The 13,294-nt window shown below is 44.4% G+C and overlaps 2 protein-coding genes across 2 annotated transcripts in view; both read right to left on the bottom strand.

Annotated features, from left to right (window-relative positions):
- LOC134396142 (zinc finger protein ZFP2-like) overlaps positions 1-13,294 on the bottom strand; it is a 110,629-nt gene that overhangs the window by 33,848 nt on the left and 63,487 nt on the right. The gene's annotated exons all lie outside the window — the stretch shown is intronic.
- On the bottom strand, positions 5,820-13,264 carry LOC134396192 (zinc finger and SCAN domain-containing protein 31-like). The gene is made up of 3 exons (XM_063122597.1): positions 12,467-13,264; positions 8,585-8,711; positions 5,820-7,151 (listed from the first exon to the last, which is right to left on the bottom strand). Exons 1-3 carry the CDS (start codon positions 13,157-13,159, stop codon positions 6,118-6,120), a joined length of 1,854 nt encoding a protein of 617 aa, XP_062978667.1. The 5' UTR covers positions 13,160-13,264; the 3' UTR covers positions 5,820-6,117.

The following is a 13,294-nucleotide window of genomic DNA, read 5'->3' as shown; positions in this document are numbered from 1 at the left end:
AAATGATCCCTGTAATGGGGGTGGGGTAGAAAGAAATAAGAACATCCGGTATTTTTGGTTCCATATTGCAGATGGAGGAAGAGGAAGACTGAGAGAGACTGAATAATAATAATAATAATAATAATAATAATAATAATAATTTATTCCTTACCTGCCTCTCCATTTTGATCGAGGCGGGGAACAACAGTAAATATAAAATACATAAAACTGAATTAGGAACATAATATGCATTGTTAAAACATCCTAAAAACATCCATGTCATGTAGCCCACACTTATTTCCTCTGTATTACAAATGGGACAGGATAAGAACATAAGAAGGGCCCTGCTGGATCAGACCAAGCGTTCATCTAGTCCACCGTTCTATTCACACAGTGGCTGACCAGCTGTCGACTAGGGACCTACAAGCAGGACACGGGTGCAACAGCACTCTCCTAGTACCTCGAGACAATAAGCCTGTATACACCAGTGTTGGGGAACATGGGTGGGAGAAGCTGTTGCACCATGTCCTGCTTGTTCATCCCTGGCCGATGGCTGGTTAGCTAGGTGTCCATATGAAAAGGAGGACAGGGCTCCTGCATCTTTAACAGTTGCATAGAAAAGGGAATTTCAGCAGGTTTCATTTGTATATATGGGGAACCTGGTGAAATTCCCTCTTCATCACAACAGTTAAAGCTGCAGGAGCTATACTAAGAGTGACCAGATTTAAAAGAGGGAAGGGCACCTGCAGCTTTAACTGTTGTGATGAAGAGGGAATTTCACCAGGTTCCCCATATATACAAATGACACCTACTGAAATTCCCTTTTCTATGCCCCTGTTAAAGATACAGGAGCCCTGTCCTCCTTTTCATAGGGTCACCCTAGTTTACAACAATGTTGTGAACCGCTGAGAGATATTCAGCGGTATATAAATGTTACAAATAATAACAACAACGACCCCATCACGTAGCCCACCCTAGTTTCCCACGTATTACAGACTGGACGGGGGATGGCAGCCGACATGCAGAGGAAGGGTCTTATGGGATGCCTGCAATGTGGGCCGCTATTCATTGCTGCATATTATTGCACAGGAGGGAGGGAGGGAGGAAGACACTGAGACAGCCCAGTAGTGGTTCCCCTAAGACTGCACTTGGGTCTGAGACAGGGTCATTTACACTGCAATGTCACCTACGTCTTCTCAGAAGCCAGCCCTTCGCCCCAAGCAAGTGTGCGTGCAGGAGGGTGGCAGCCATAAAGGCAAGCCCTGCTCCAGCCCTAGTGCGCTGTCCACAGCAGCAACAGGGCTCAAAGGAGTTCCCAAATCATACCGGAAGCGACGAGGAGGCCGGTGTGACCCTTGGCTTGTCTTCTCTTTCTCGGCTGCTCAGCTCCTTCTGGATGGATGGATGGGGGGGTCCGTCCTACAGGGAATCTCACGGTGCCTTCGGGACCCCCTCCTTGCCCCAGCTGGCTGGCGGGAAGCTGCAGCCGCCGTCTGGGGTGACAAATCCCCACCTTTTCTCTCCCTTCTTCCTCCTCCTCTTTTTTTAGCCACCGGGCTACAAAGGCAAACGAGGCTTCGCATGCCCGCCCCCTGCTGGACCACCCAATCATTTCAGTTCCCCGCATCCCAAATTAAAACTTAAAAAGGAGGCGAAAGGAGCCCTATTTGCACACTTACAGGTTTATCGCGGCGAAGGAGCCCTATTTGCACACTTACAGGTTTATCGCGGCGAAGGAGCCCTATTTGCACACTTACAACTGATTGTGGAGAAAGAATCCTGTTTGCACACTTACAGATTGATTGTGGTGAAAGAATCCTATTTGCACACTTACAGATTTATCGTGGAGAAAGAATCTCATTTGCAGTTACAGATTTATCATCGCGAAGGAATACTATTTGCACGTTTACAGATTGATTGTGGCGAAAGAATCCTGTTTGCACACTTAAGAGATTGATTGTGGAGAAAGAATCCTGTTTGCACATTTACAGTTTCAGCGTGGCGAAGGAATACTATTTGCACACTTACAGATTGATTGTGGAGAAAGAATCCTGTTTGCACATTTACAGATTTATCATGGTGAAGGAATCGTATTTGCACATTTACAGATTGATTGTGGAGAAAGAATCCTGTTTGCACATTTAAAGACTGATTGTGGAGAAAGAATACTGTTTGCACATTTAAAGATTGATTGTGGAGAAAGAATCCTGTTTGCACACTTACAGATTGATTGTGGAGAAAGAATCCTATTTGCACATTTGCGGATTTGTCTTTCCACATTTGCGGAACCATCTTTGTCACTTGAGGCTCAGGTGGCCTCGGTGGCACGGAGTGCTTTCTACCAACTTCGGTTGGTGGCCCAGCTACGCCCCTATCTGGACAGGGATAACCTAGCTTCAGTTGTCCATACTCTGGTAACTTCCAAATTAGATTACTGCAATGCCCTCTACATGGGGCTGCCTTTGAAGACGGTCCGGAAGCTGCAGCTTGTGCAAAATGCGGCGGCCAGATTGATAGCTGGAACAGGGAGGTTTGAGCATGTAACACCGATTCTGGCCCGCTTGCATTGGCTGCCTATATGTTTCCGAGCCCAATTCAAGGTGCTGGTCTTAACCTATAAAGCCCTACATGGCTTGGGACCACCATACCTGATGGAACGCCTCTCCCGACATGAACCTACCCGTACACTGCGCTCAACATCTAAGGTCCTCCTCCGAGTGCCTACGCCAAGGGAAGCTCGGAGGATGGCAACAAGGGAGAGGGCCTTTTCAGTGGTGGCCCCCCGACTGTGGAATGATCTCCCCGATGAGGCTTGCCTGGCGCCAACATTGTTATCTTTTCGGCGCCAGGTCAAGACTTTTCTCTTCTCCCAGGCATTTTTAACAGCATTTTAACAGCATTTAACAACGTTAAGTTTGTTTTTAATGGACCCCACAATTGTTGTTTTTAAATGGATACTGTTGTTTTTATACTGTTTTTATGTGTGTGTGTGTGTGTGTGTGTGTGTGTGTGTGTGGTTTTAAATTGTATACTTTTAATGTTTACTATTTTTAAATGTTGTAAACCGCCCAGAGAGCTTCAGCTGTGGGGCGGTATATAAATGTAATTAAATAAATAAATAAATAAATAAATAAATTTATTGAGGCAAAAGAATCATGTTTGCACACTTACAGGTTTATTGTGGCAAAAGAATCATGTTTGCACACTTATGGATTGTGGCTAAAGAATCCTATTTGCACAGATTTATTGTGGCAGAAGACCCTTCCTCAAGTGCAAGAATGAGATGAATTTGGATGCCTTCAGAAGGGGATTGGGCACATTCCTGGAGGAGGCGGCTATCAATGGCTATGAGCCCTGATGGCTATGTGATACTTCCAGTATCAGGGGCAATAGGCCTAGGTATGTCAGTTGCCAGGAAACATGGCCGAGAGGGTGCCGTTGCGCTCCTGTCCTTCTGTTAGACAAAGTAACACAGGCAGCTGGTTGGCCGCTGTGTGAACAGAATGCTGAATCAGAGGCATCTGAGGAAAAGGACTAATAATAGGTTTGCTGTCTTTTAGCTTTCAGGAGCCCTGTAGGACCAAGAAGTCCGAATGTAAAACGACATTTTTAGGTATATGCCGTTTGTGCAGGTGACGTTAATATGTTTCTATGTAAATGGTTTTGCACAATGTATTTTTAATGGTTTTAAATTTTTGTGAACAGTCCAGAGAGCTTCAGCTATGGGGCAGTATAGAACCTAGGCGTGCACAGCACATTTTATTAGGGTGTGCACCCCAGGAATTTTGCGTTGCACACCCTAATATTTTGTTCCTTGCCTTTCTAATGCGAAAATGTCCTTTTAGTTGTAAAATTAAATTAAAACCAGAAATATAGTTTAGAGCAGCCTTCCTCAACCTGGGGCGCTCCAGATGTGTTGGACTGCATCTCCCAGAATGCCCCTGCTGGGGCATTCTGGGAGATGCAGTCCAACACATCTGGAGCGCCCCAGGTTGAGGAAGGCTGGTTTAGAGAATCCAGGTGAGTCAGTAGAGAGACTATCAGCTTTGAAATAAATAAATAAATAAATTATTATTATTATTATTAATAATAATAATAATAATAATAATAATAATAATAATCCCTCAAAGCAGACGACATTTGGAATGGAAATACCTTCAATATCAACTGCTTAATTTTTTTGTTCTCTAAACTCATCTGAGAAATCTGTGGAGTTTGAGGAAAAGGGATACATAGCAACATGCTTCAGTGATATCTACAGAAGCTAGAGAGTTCCCTGGCTGGGGCGTCTTGAGAAATTATTACTTTCAAAATGAAGAAACTCCATTCAACACTGGGACATTCTTTTCTGAGAGGTTCCTGACCAATACCCTAAATGCTGGCTGGGAAATTTTCAGTATCCTTAGATCCAAGGAGATAACTCAAAGATGTTTGCCTTGAACCACGACTGTGAAGAAATAACACAGACATCGAACGTCGGTGGTTTTTATTTATTTTACTTATGTCCAGACCCCTCATGGTCCAAGATCTCAAAGCAGCTTACAAACAACCCAAACAAAATAACAATTACAATAAATACAAATGAAGCATTGAAAATACTTAAAATCTAGTGGATGCGAAATGCCTGAGAGAGCCATTTCAAACGGTAGGCTTCACCACAGAGAAGGCCATTTTCACACTGCCGTTACAGGTTCTGACACAACCACTATCTTCTGACAATCTTAGTGATCGAATAGGTTTAGGGAGCAACCCTACGCATGTTTAGACAAAAAGAAGTCCTACAACTCCCAGCATCCTCCAGCCAACATTGCTGGCTGCAGCACGCTGGGAGTTGTAGGCCCTCTTTCTGTCTACACATGAATAGGATGACACTCTTGGAGCCTAAACTTTAGGCCTTGACCTCCTTGGATATTCTGAAATCTCCCTCTCTGTCAAATGAAGGAACTTCTGCAGCTTGATGAAAAGTCTGAATCCTTGTCCCTGTGAAATTCCTGTAATTCCTATGTTTAAACTGCAGTTTAAAGGGACATAAGGAAATAACAGAGGGCTTTGGAAGACTTCTCTTCCTCTTACAGAGAAGAGTAGTCTACAGAGATGTGTACGGAGACAAAAGTTTCCGCTTATCTCTACTGAAACATATTCAAAAGGCTCCCCAAAAGTCTTACCTGCCCTCAAACAAAAAAAAGTAAAAGCCAAATTAACCTTGGATTTCACGTAAATACTCCCATGTATTTAATGCATTTAATCCAATCACATCCGCTGCTAAGATGCAGACAGAAATAATGTGTAGCGACCAACTAAGCTTGTATCTAGCAGAAAAGGCCAAAGCCGTATGTAACTTACGTAAACCTTACAAAGAATGGATATCTATTAATATAAATTAGTATAGAAATGTTCTGAATAAAAAATAAAGTAAGTTCGACTGAAGTGCGCACTCTAGATATTCCTTCAGCCCAAGGCTTGAAGCCCTGGTAAAAAGAGAGAGGGTAAAGTTGAGGCCGGAACCGGACACCAGCTTATTTCTTTACTTTTATACTCAATTTTGAAACTAATGGATCTACAGGACCATCTACTACAGGAACGCACCTCACCCATAAAGTAGAAGTAAAGACGTGTCCTTTCAGACTTGGTCTTTTTATGCTGGGAAGATTTTATTAATATATATGCTTCTTGCACTAGGAGGGAAGAAATAAACTACTCCAAATACCATGATCCCCATACTGAAGATGGGGAGTGCTGTGAGGCTGAGAATTATTACACCTACATCAAAGTTGGGGAGAGCTGAAAGAATTACTTATGGTGACACACTCACCTAGTCAATTCATTAATAAGTGCTCCGCTACTTTGATGTCCAATCACAACCTCTCAGTTGGAGTTTTCTCTCCTATCTGATTTCTTTCCTGTCTGGCATTTTCTTAGCTGCACTCTGTTATAGTTTTTGGTGAAAACTGACCCCACCCATTGGATGTTCACTGGTATTCTTTCCAAAGCTTAATCAATGCACCTTTCCAAACAAAATCTTTCGCGCACTAGAGGCATCCATAAAGTCTCTATGAATTTTCTCACATCAGATGGACAAAACTGTCCAAGAGAAATTTCTCCCCATTTCCTCTCCAGCAGGGATTTTCTCATGATCATTCAAGTGCACTCTCCAACTGGAGCTTTTCTCACACTCAGGACTTTCATGCGGTCTGTATGAATTCTCTGATGTCTCTTTAGATTTTCTCTCCTGCTGAAGCTCCTCTCACACACAGAACATTGGTATGGTTTCTCCCCAGTATGGATTCTCTGATGGCTCTTCAAATTGTCACTCCGACTGAAGCTCTTCCCACACAGAGAACATTTGTATGGTTTCTCCCCGTGATGATTTCTCTGATGAATCTTCAACTTTTCACTCCGGCTGAAGCTCTTCCCACACTGAGAGCATTTTTCTGGTTTCACTGCAGTATGAATTCCCAGGTGTCTCATTAAACCTTTTCTAAAAGTGAAGAGTTTCCCGCACTCTGGACATTCTTGCCTTTTCTCTCCAGTATGAAGTTCCTGATGATTCATCAAATGTTTTCTTTTGCTGAAGCTTTTGCTACAATGAGAACAATCATATGGCCTCTCTTCACTTTGTGTTCTTTGAATTTTCTTTAATGAATTTAAATAACTAAAGCTCTTCCCACATTCCGGAGAATTATGAGGTTTCTCCTTGGTGTGGGCGCTCTGATGTCTGTTTAAATTACCTCCTTTGCCATTCTCAGAGAATTCAGATTTGCTCTCTCCCATTTTCATTCTCTGATATTTATCAGAGTATGAAATCTGCTGGAGGTTCTCCTCTGACATGGGACATTCATCGTAATCCTCCATGGTATCTCTCATGTCAACGTCTAATCTGTAGCAATACCTTCGACCGTACTTGGAGAACATGGACATGTTATCTCCTGTGTGTACTTCAGAAGGCAGGCCGATTGCAGCTGGGAGGCCTTCTGTGAGTCCATTACGTTCCTTCTCTCTCTCCACTGGCTGCTTCCACTGTTCCTCTCTGGACCGGCATCCTTCTTCATGCATCTCAGCCGTCTCCAGCACATTCGCGTGGCTTATCTGCAGGGCTGTCCTGGGCATGTCCTCTGGCTCATTTCCTCCACACTGCGAATTCTCCATCTTGACTTGACTTCCTTTCTCATCACCTGCAGAGACAGAAAGAGGATTTTTGCCCATGCTCTGGTAACCTCTTTTTGAGATGCCTGTGGCCTCCATTTGCCTGCTTTTTCCTTCGAAGGTATTTCTCTTCTACAGCCTTTATTTGTCACTGTGATCTTGTCAACCCTGCCATCAGGGGCTTTTTAGATAAATTAACTCAAAATATTAATTTCTAATTAGAGCTAGAAACCCAGTGCCGTTTTCTACAAACTAGAAAACTCCTCCATAGAATTGGCAATGAGGATGATCAGGGGTCTGGAAACAAAGCCCTATGAAGAGAGACTGAAAGAACTGGGCACGTTTAGCCTGGAGAAGAGAAGATTGAGGGGAGACATGAGAGCACTCTTCAAATACTTGAAAGGTTGTCACACAGAGGAGGGCCAGGATCTCTTCTCGATCCTCCCAGAGTGCAGGACACAGAATAACGGGCTCAAGTTCCAGGAAGCCAGATTTGGCAGGACATCAGGAAAAACTTCCTGAATGTTACAGCAGTACAACAATGGAACCAATGACCTAGGGAGGTTGTGGTCTCTCCCACAGTAGAGGCCTTCAAGAGGCAGCTGGACAACCACCTGTCAGGGATGCTTTAAAGTGGATTCCTGCATTGAGCAGGGGGTTGGACTCGATGGCCTTGTAGGCCCCTTCCATCTCTACTATTCTATGAATTGTGAGTCATATGACAAATCCAGGAAAAAATGGGTCATATCCAATGGTGTCCCTTCTATATGTAATAAATATAAATCCTAGTTGAACAGACCCTGTTGTTGGACCAGAAATGTACACGGTACCACTGATTAGAATTGCCTCGGGAGACACAATAAAAGAGGGCTCCTGAATTTAAGCTCAGCTTGTGGACATCTGGTTGGCTACTGCAAGAAGCCAGATGCTGGACTAGACGGATCTTTGGTTTGATCCTGTGGGCATCTTCCTATATTCTTATGAGCTCTAAAGCAGGAATGCCATTCCTTTTGGGAGTCATCAATAACTATGTGACATCAGCAGCCATTGTATCTAGTCCCGTCTCCACCTTGGGCCTACTTGCATGCTTATCGATATACCTTGGATTGCCATGTTTTAACAAGCCCAGCAGTGGAGAAGGTACAGGGCATAAAGGAACAGAGAGAGGCCAAAGAAAAGGAAGCTGAGGCAAAACTACCCGGGGAAAGGATATATAAGCACTGACGTTCAGTATCCCCCACAGCTAAAGCCCGTATTGGCACTTTCCCGTACATTTCCCCATATATCTGGTCTAATATTTCAGTCAAAATAAGTGGGAATAAAACCCATTCACCTCATGTTCCTTTTGATATATATGCATTCGCAATTTGAAAGAAGGGTGCTCTTATCTATGAATTCTTTTTCATCCTAAAACTGGCGAATCTTGACTGGATTTTCTGGAACTGAGCAAAAATCTTCTCACCCAAATAATCAACGTTTCCACCATCCTCCTGAAAGACTTGCCAGACTATGGTCTGTTGGCCCGGCTGGGTCACACTCTGCTTCACCGTCTGTAAAGACAGGCTAGTTTCCTTAGGCCCCGTCAGTTCCTGCAAAGAAGAAATAAAGACAGCCATTGGCTCCACATCAGAGTTTGTTGCAGTAGGACAAATGTTAAGAGAAAACTTCACATACTTAGCTTGAAACCCAGAACAATTAATTTTACAATCCTCAGTCCAATGATAAAATATTCAGTAAAACAACTAAAAGGAGAAAATTGCCCCAGCTTCTGCCTCCAGTTGCCATCCTATGTATTCTTGAGAGCACGGTGCTCCTTAAACTTTCTCCCAGCTGCTTTAAGATGAGCAGATCCCATAAAGCTGGGTCTGAATGGAACAGAACCAACTGTGTGGGTAGGCACTACCGTTTATGGGTCATGCTAAGCCACCCTGAGAAGAAGCCATGGTGGACGGCTTGTCTGTTACTCCTGACTTGGTGGCTTCCTGTGGCTTGTTCGGTCCGCTAGTGGCACATATCCCAGGGGCCTCTGCAGCAGAAATTATACTGTTAGTTTTACCCTACCCTGTGCCTGTTTGGTGCACTCTCTTCCCCTCCTTATTGTTTTATTATGATTTTATTAGAATGTAAGCCTATGCGGCAGGGTCTTGCTATTTACTGTTTTACTCTGTTTTACTCTGTACAGCACCATGTACATTGATGGTGCTATATAAATAAATAAATAAATAAATAAATAATAATAATTTCATCATTCCCTACATCAGCGCCCTTTCTGCAGTAGGTCTGCTGTGGTTGCCAGCTGATGAAAGAAATTCCCCCCATCTCCTGCATAAGATCACAAAAAGGTAATAATTTTTTTTTATCTCCATGAACGTGGGAATGTGTTCACAAACTTTAAAAATAAATAAATCCGGGCCCTTGCATAAAAGTGAAAGACCACCTGTCCACGGACATATCACCCTGAAACCCTAGAACAAGCCAGCCAGCCACCCTTGCCGGTTCAGACATCATAGAATCATAGAATAGCAGAGTTGGAAGGGGCCTACAAGGCCATCAAGTCCAACCCCCATCACAACAACCTCTGCTCAGCGAGGGTAATTATGGCAATTAGGTGTTTCCTGACTGGTACACAGAGAGAGGGAAGATAAGATGCCATGACTTATTTTCCTTGGTGATCATGCGAACCTGCCCATCAGTTCTCAGAGTGGCTTGTTGCAAAACAACAACAACCCACAATGGAAAAAAAATGTTCTGGGATTGGAAGCCAGATTCCGGCTGGACATCAGGAAAAACGTCCTGACTGTTAGAGTAGTACAGCAATGGAATCAATGACCTAGGGAGGGGGTGGGCTCTCCCACACTAGAGGCCTTTTTTGTGAACTGCCCAGAGAGCTTCGGCTATTGGGTGGTATAAAAATGCAATAATAAATAAATAAATAAATTCAAGAGGCAATCAGACAGCCATCTGTCAGGTATGTTTTAGGGTGGATTCCTACATTGAGCAGGGGGTTGGACTCGATGGCCTTATAGGCCCCTTTTGACTCAACTTTTCTATGATTCTATGTGGATGAGGGAGGAAGCAGCAGCCAGGCACCTCTCCATTGTGCCTGGGTTCAGAGCCCCCTCCCTGCTGCTACCAACTGACACTGCAGAGGCCTCCAATGAGGGAGGAAGTAGCAGCCAGGCACCTCTCCATCGTGCCTGGGTCCAGCTCCAGCTGAGAGCCCCCTCCCTCCTGCTGCCAACTGACACTGCAGAGGCCTCCAATGAGGGAGGAAGCAGCAGCCAGGCACCTCTCCATCGTGCCTGGGTCCAGCTCCAGCTGAGAGCCCCCTCCCTCCTGCTGCCAACTGACACTGCAGAGGCCTCCAATGAGGGAGGAAGCAGCAGCCAGGCACCTCTCCATCGTGCCTGGGTCCAACTCCAGCTGAGAGCCCCCTCCCTCCTGCTGCCAACTGTCAACTAACTGCTGAACTTTGCAACTAAGATCGTAGTGCCTGAATTTGCTTTCCTTTTCCCCCTCCTCCTCCTCCCCCCTCAATCCTCTTTCCTTTTGTGTCATGTCTTTTAGATTATAAGCCTGTGGGCAGGGGCTGTCAAGAAATACTTTTGTAAGCCACCGTGAGAGCCTTTTTTGGCTGAATGGCGGCACAAAAATCCTTAAATAAATATAAATAAATAAATGTCACGCTAAGCCACCCTGTACCACCCACAATAACAACACACTGTGGTTTAGTGTGACGTGCGAACCAGGTCAGCGTCTGCAATACACTGCAAGATATATAGATCCATTAGCAGAAGTTCAAGTAATGTGTCACAAAATTAAGAATTTCTCCCTTATGCTTCTTAATATTTCAAAAGCTCATAAAAGGACACACCACAACCGTCACACTTGGGGTCTTTTAGTCCAGCCCTTGGCACCCCGCTAGCTGAAACATGGGCCCTGAGACCTTTCCCAAATTGAAATATGCCCCCCAGGCTGAAAAAAAACCTTGTATTCAAAGGCACAACAGCAGTGCCCGGGACAGAATGGGGCAACCTTAAGTTACTTCACAGGGTTATTGTGAGACTGAGGGTTATAAGTACTGCAAAGGAATTGATACACTGAAGACAGCAAGAGGAATCGTACAGAGAATTAAAAATGGTTAAGAAATGATAATCTGTCAGTAACTTTTAATTATAGTGATTAATTTTGGAAACAAATTATAGTAGCTGGATATGTAGAAATGGTCATAAACTGGCAAACATGTATAATAGAATGTGATAAATATGTATGATTTGAGTTTAATTGTTTAAAAATACTATTTACCTTCCTGAAACACTTTGCACTAAAGCAGTATGTAACTTCATTAAATAAAACATATTAAGAAATATAATAATAATAATAATAATAATAATAATAATAATAATAATAATGACAGCAACTGGCCCAGAAGACAGCAACAAGGGAGAGGGCCTTCTCTGTGGTGGCCCCCCAATTGTGGAACGATCTCCCCGTCAAGGCCTGCCTGGTGCCAACATTGCTATCTTTTCAGCGCCAGGTTAAAACTTTTCTCTTTTCCCAGGCATTTAGCAATATGTGATGAGCTCCATCAATCCTGGATGTTTTTTATAGTTGGCTATTATTGTTTCTAGAAATATGTTTCTGTGTATGTTGCATGTTTTTGCAGTTTTAAATTTTGTATGCTGTTTTTAATTGTTTTAATCTTATGTAAACCGCCCAGAGAGCTGCAGCTGTGGGGCGGTATAGAAATGTAATAAAAAATAATTGCTTGACCTGCACATAGCATCTGCACACTAGTACTTTATTGCTAAGGCGTCCCCTCCCAGCCACTCCCCCTGCTCATTCCCAGCCTTTCCTCTCCCCTCTCTGCTCGTCTACCCACTGACCCATGGGACTTAACTCCAGGGGGCAGCAGCTGGACATTGGGCTGAATACACCGAAAGCAGTTCAGCGGCTTCAGCAATTATGTGTTTCAATGCCAGTGTGGTTCTTCTCATGGAAATACAAAAGTGTCACACACTGCCTTAGCATTTTATATAGGGAGATAATAATGACAGTAAAAATATGACGACAATGATGTAAATATAAGTACGTATGTCGATACTACAACTATGGAATGGGGCAAATGAAGTTAAGCTGATCCAGAAGGTTCCAGTATTTGTTAAGCGTTATCAATTCTATCAGTTTTTTACTAAATGAATGAACATTTGGTGTCTTCTCAGAGATGTGTTAGCAATCTTATCCATTTTTAATTGAACAACCAAAAATTGTTGGTTGTTCCAACAGACTTACGCATATTCTGTGTCCCTTTAAAGACTCTGGGAATTTTACTTTAAAACCTCACCTGCTTCTGTCCTGTCTCAGCCCCTTGCTGGCTCGTGAGGAAGTCCTCGGCCAGGGCCACGGCCTGGGAGCAGGTGTCCGGCCCTCCTGCCCGGATCCAGCCCTGGAGGTCCACTGGCAGGCTGGCCAGGAACTGCTCCAGGATCAGCAGCTCCAGGATCTGCTCCTTGCTGTGTCTCTCCGGCTTCAGCCATTGCCGGCAAAGATCCTGGACTTGGCTGTGAATCCTTCGGGGGTCTCTGACCTCCTGGCAGCAGAATTGCCTGAAGTGCTGGCGCTGCGCCTCCATCCTCAGGGCTTCCCCTCGCAAGATGGCCGCCTTCACTTTCCCATAGTCCTCCTGATCTCTGGCTTCCAGGCTCCGAAAGGCCTCTTCTGCTTCACCACTCAGTGCTGGAAGGAGCCGGGCCGCCCACTCTCCTCTCGGCCACCGGCAGGCCTTGGCCACTTGCTCAAAGGAGGCCAGGAAGGCCTTGGCATCTTCCCAAGGGGCAGCTTCTGACATCCCTGGGTTTCCCCCTCCTGTGTGAAGGGGCTGCAGTGTCCTCAGGAACTCCTGCCATTGGGCTTCCCAGCGCTCTTGCATCCCCCTGGATGGTTCTCCTCTGTCTTCATATTCTGCCTGAACACTGGCGACTTTTCTTGCTCTGACTGGTCCTCCTGGTTGTGGGCCTGCACGTTTGCCCTCCTTCATCACTTTTTCTCCTGGCTCCACCCACTCAAATCTAGAGTTAATTTTGAAATTAAATCACTTTTTATCAGAACATTTTACAGATAACAGACATTTAAAGAGACCAAACAGAATTTGAAAAATGGGAGAAATAGACTT

This window comes from Elgaria multicarinata, chromosome 3 (assembly GCF_023053635.1).
Source record: "Elgaria multicarinata webbii isolate HBS135686 ecotype San Diego chromosome 3, rElgMul1.1.pri, whole genome shotgun sequence".
Taxonomy (NCBI): domain Eukaryota; kingdom Metazoa; phylum Chordata; class Lepidosauria; order Squamata; family Anguidae; genus Elgaria; species Elgaria multicarinata.
The sequence above is the reverse complement of the archived record's forward strand: the minus strand, read 5'-3'. Positions and strand labels throughout refer to the sequence as shown.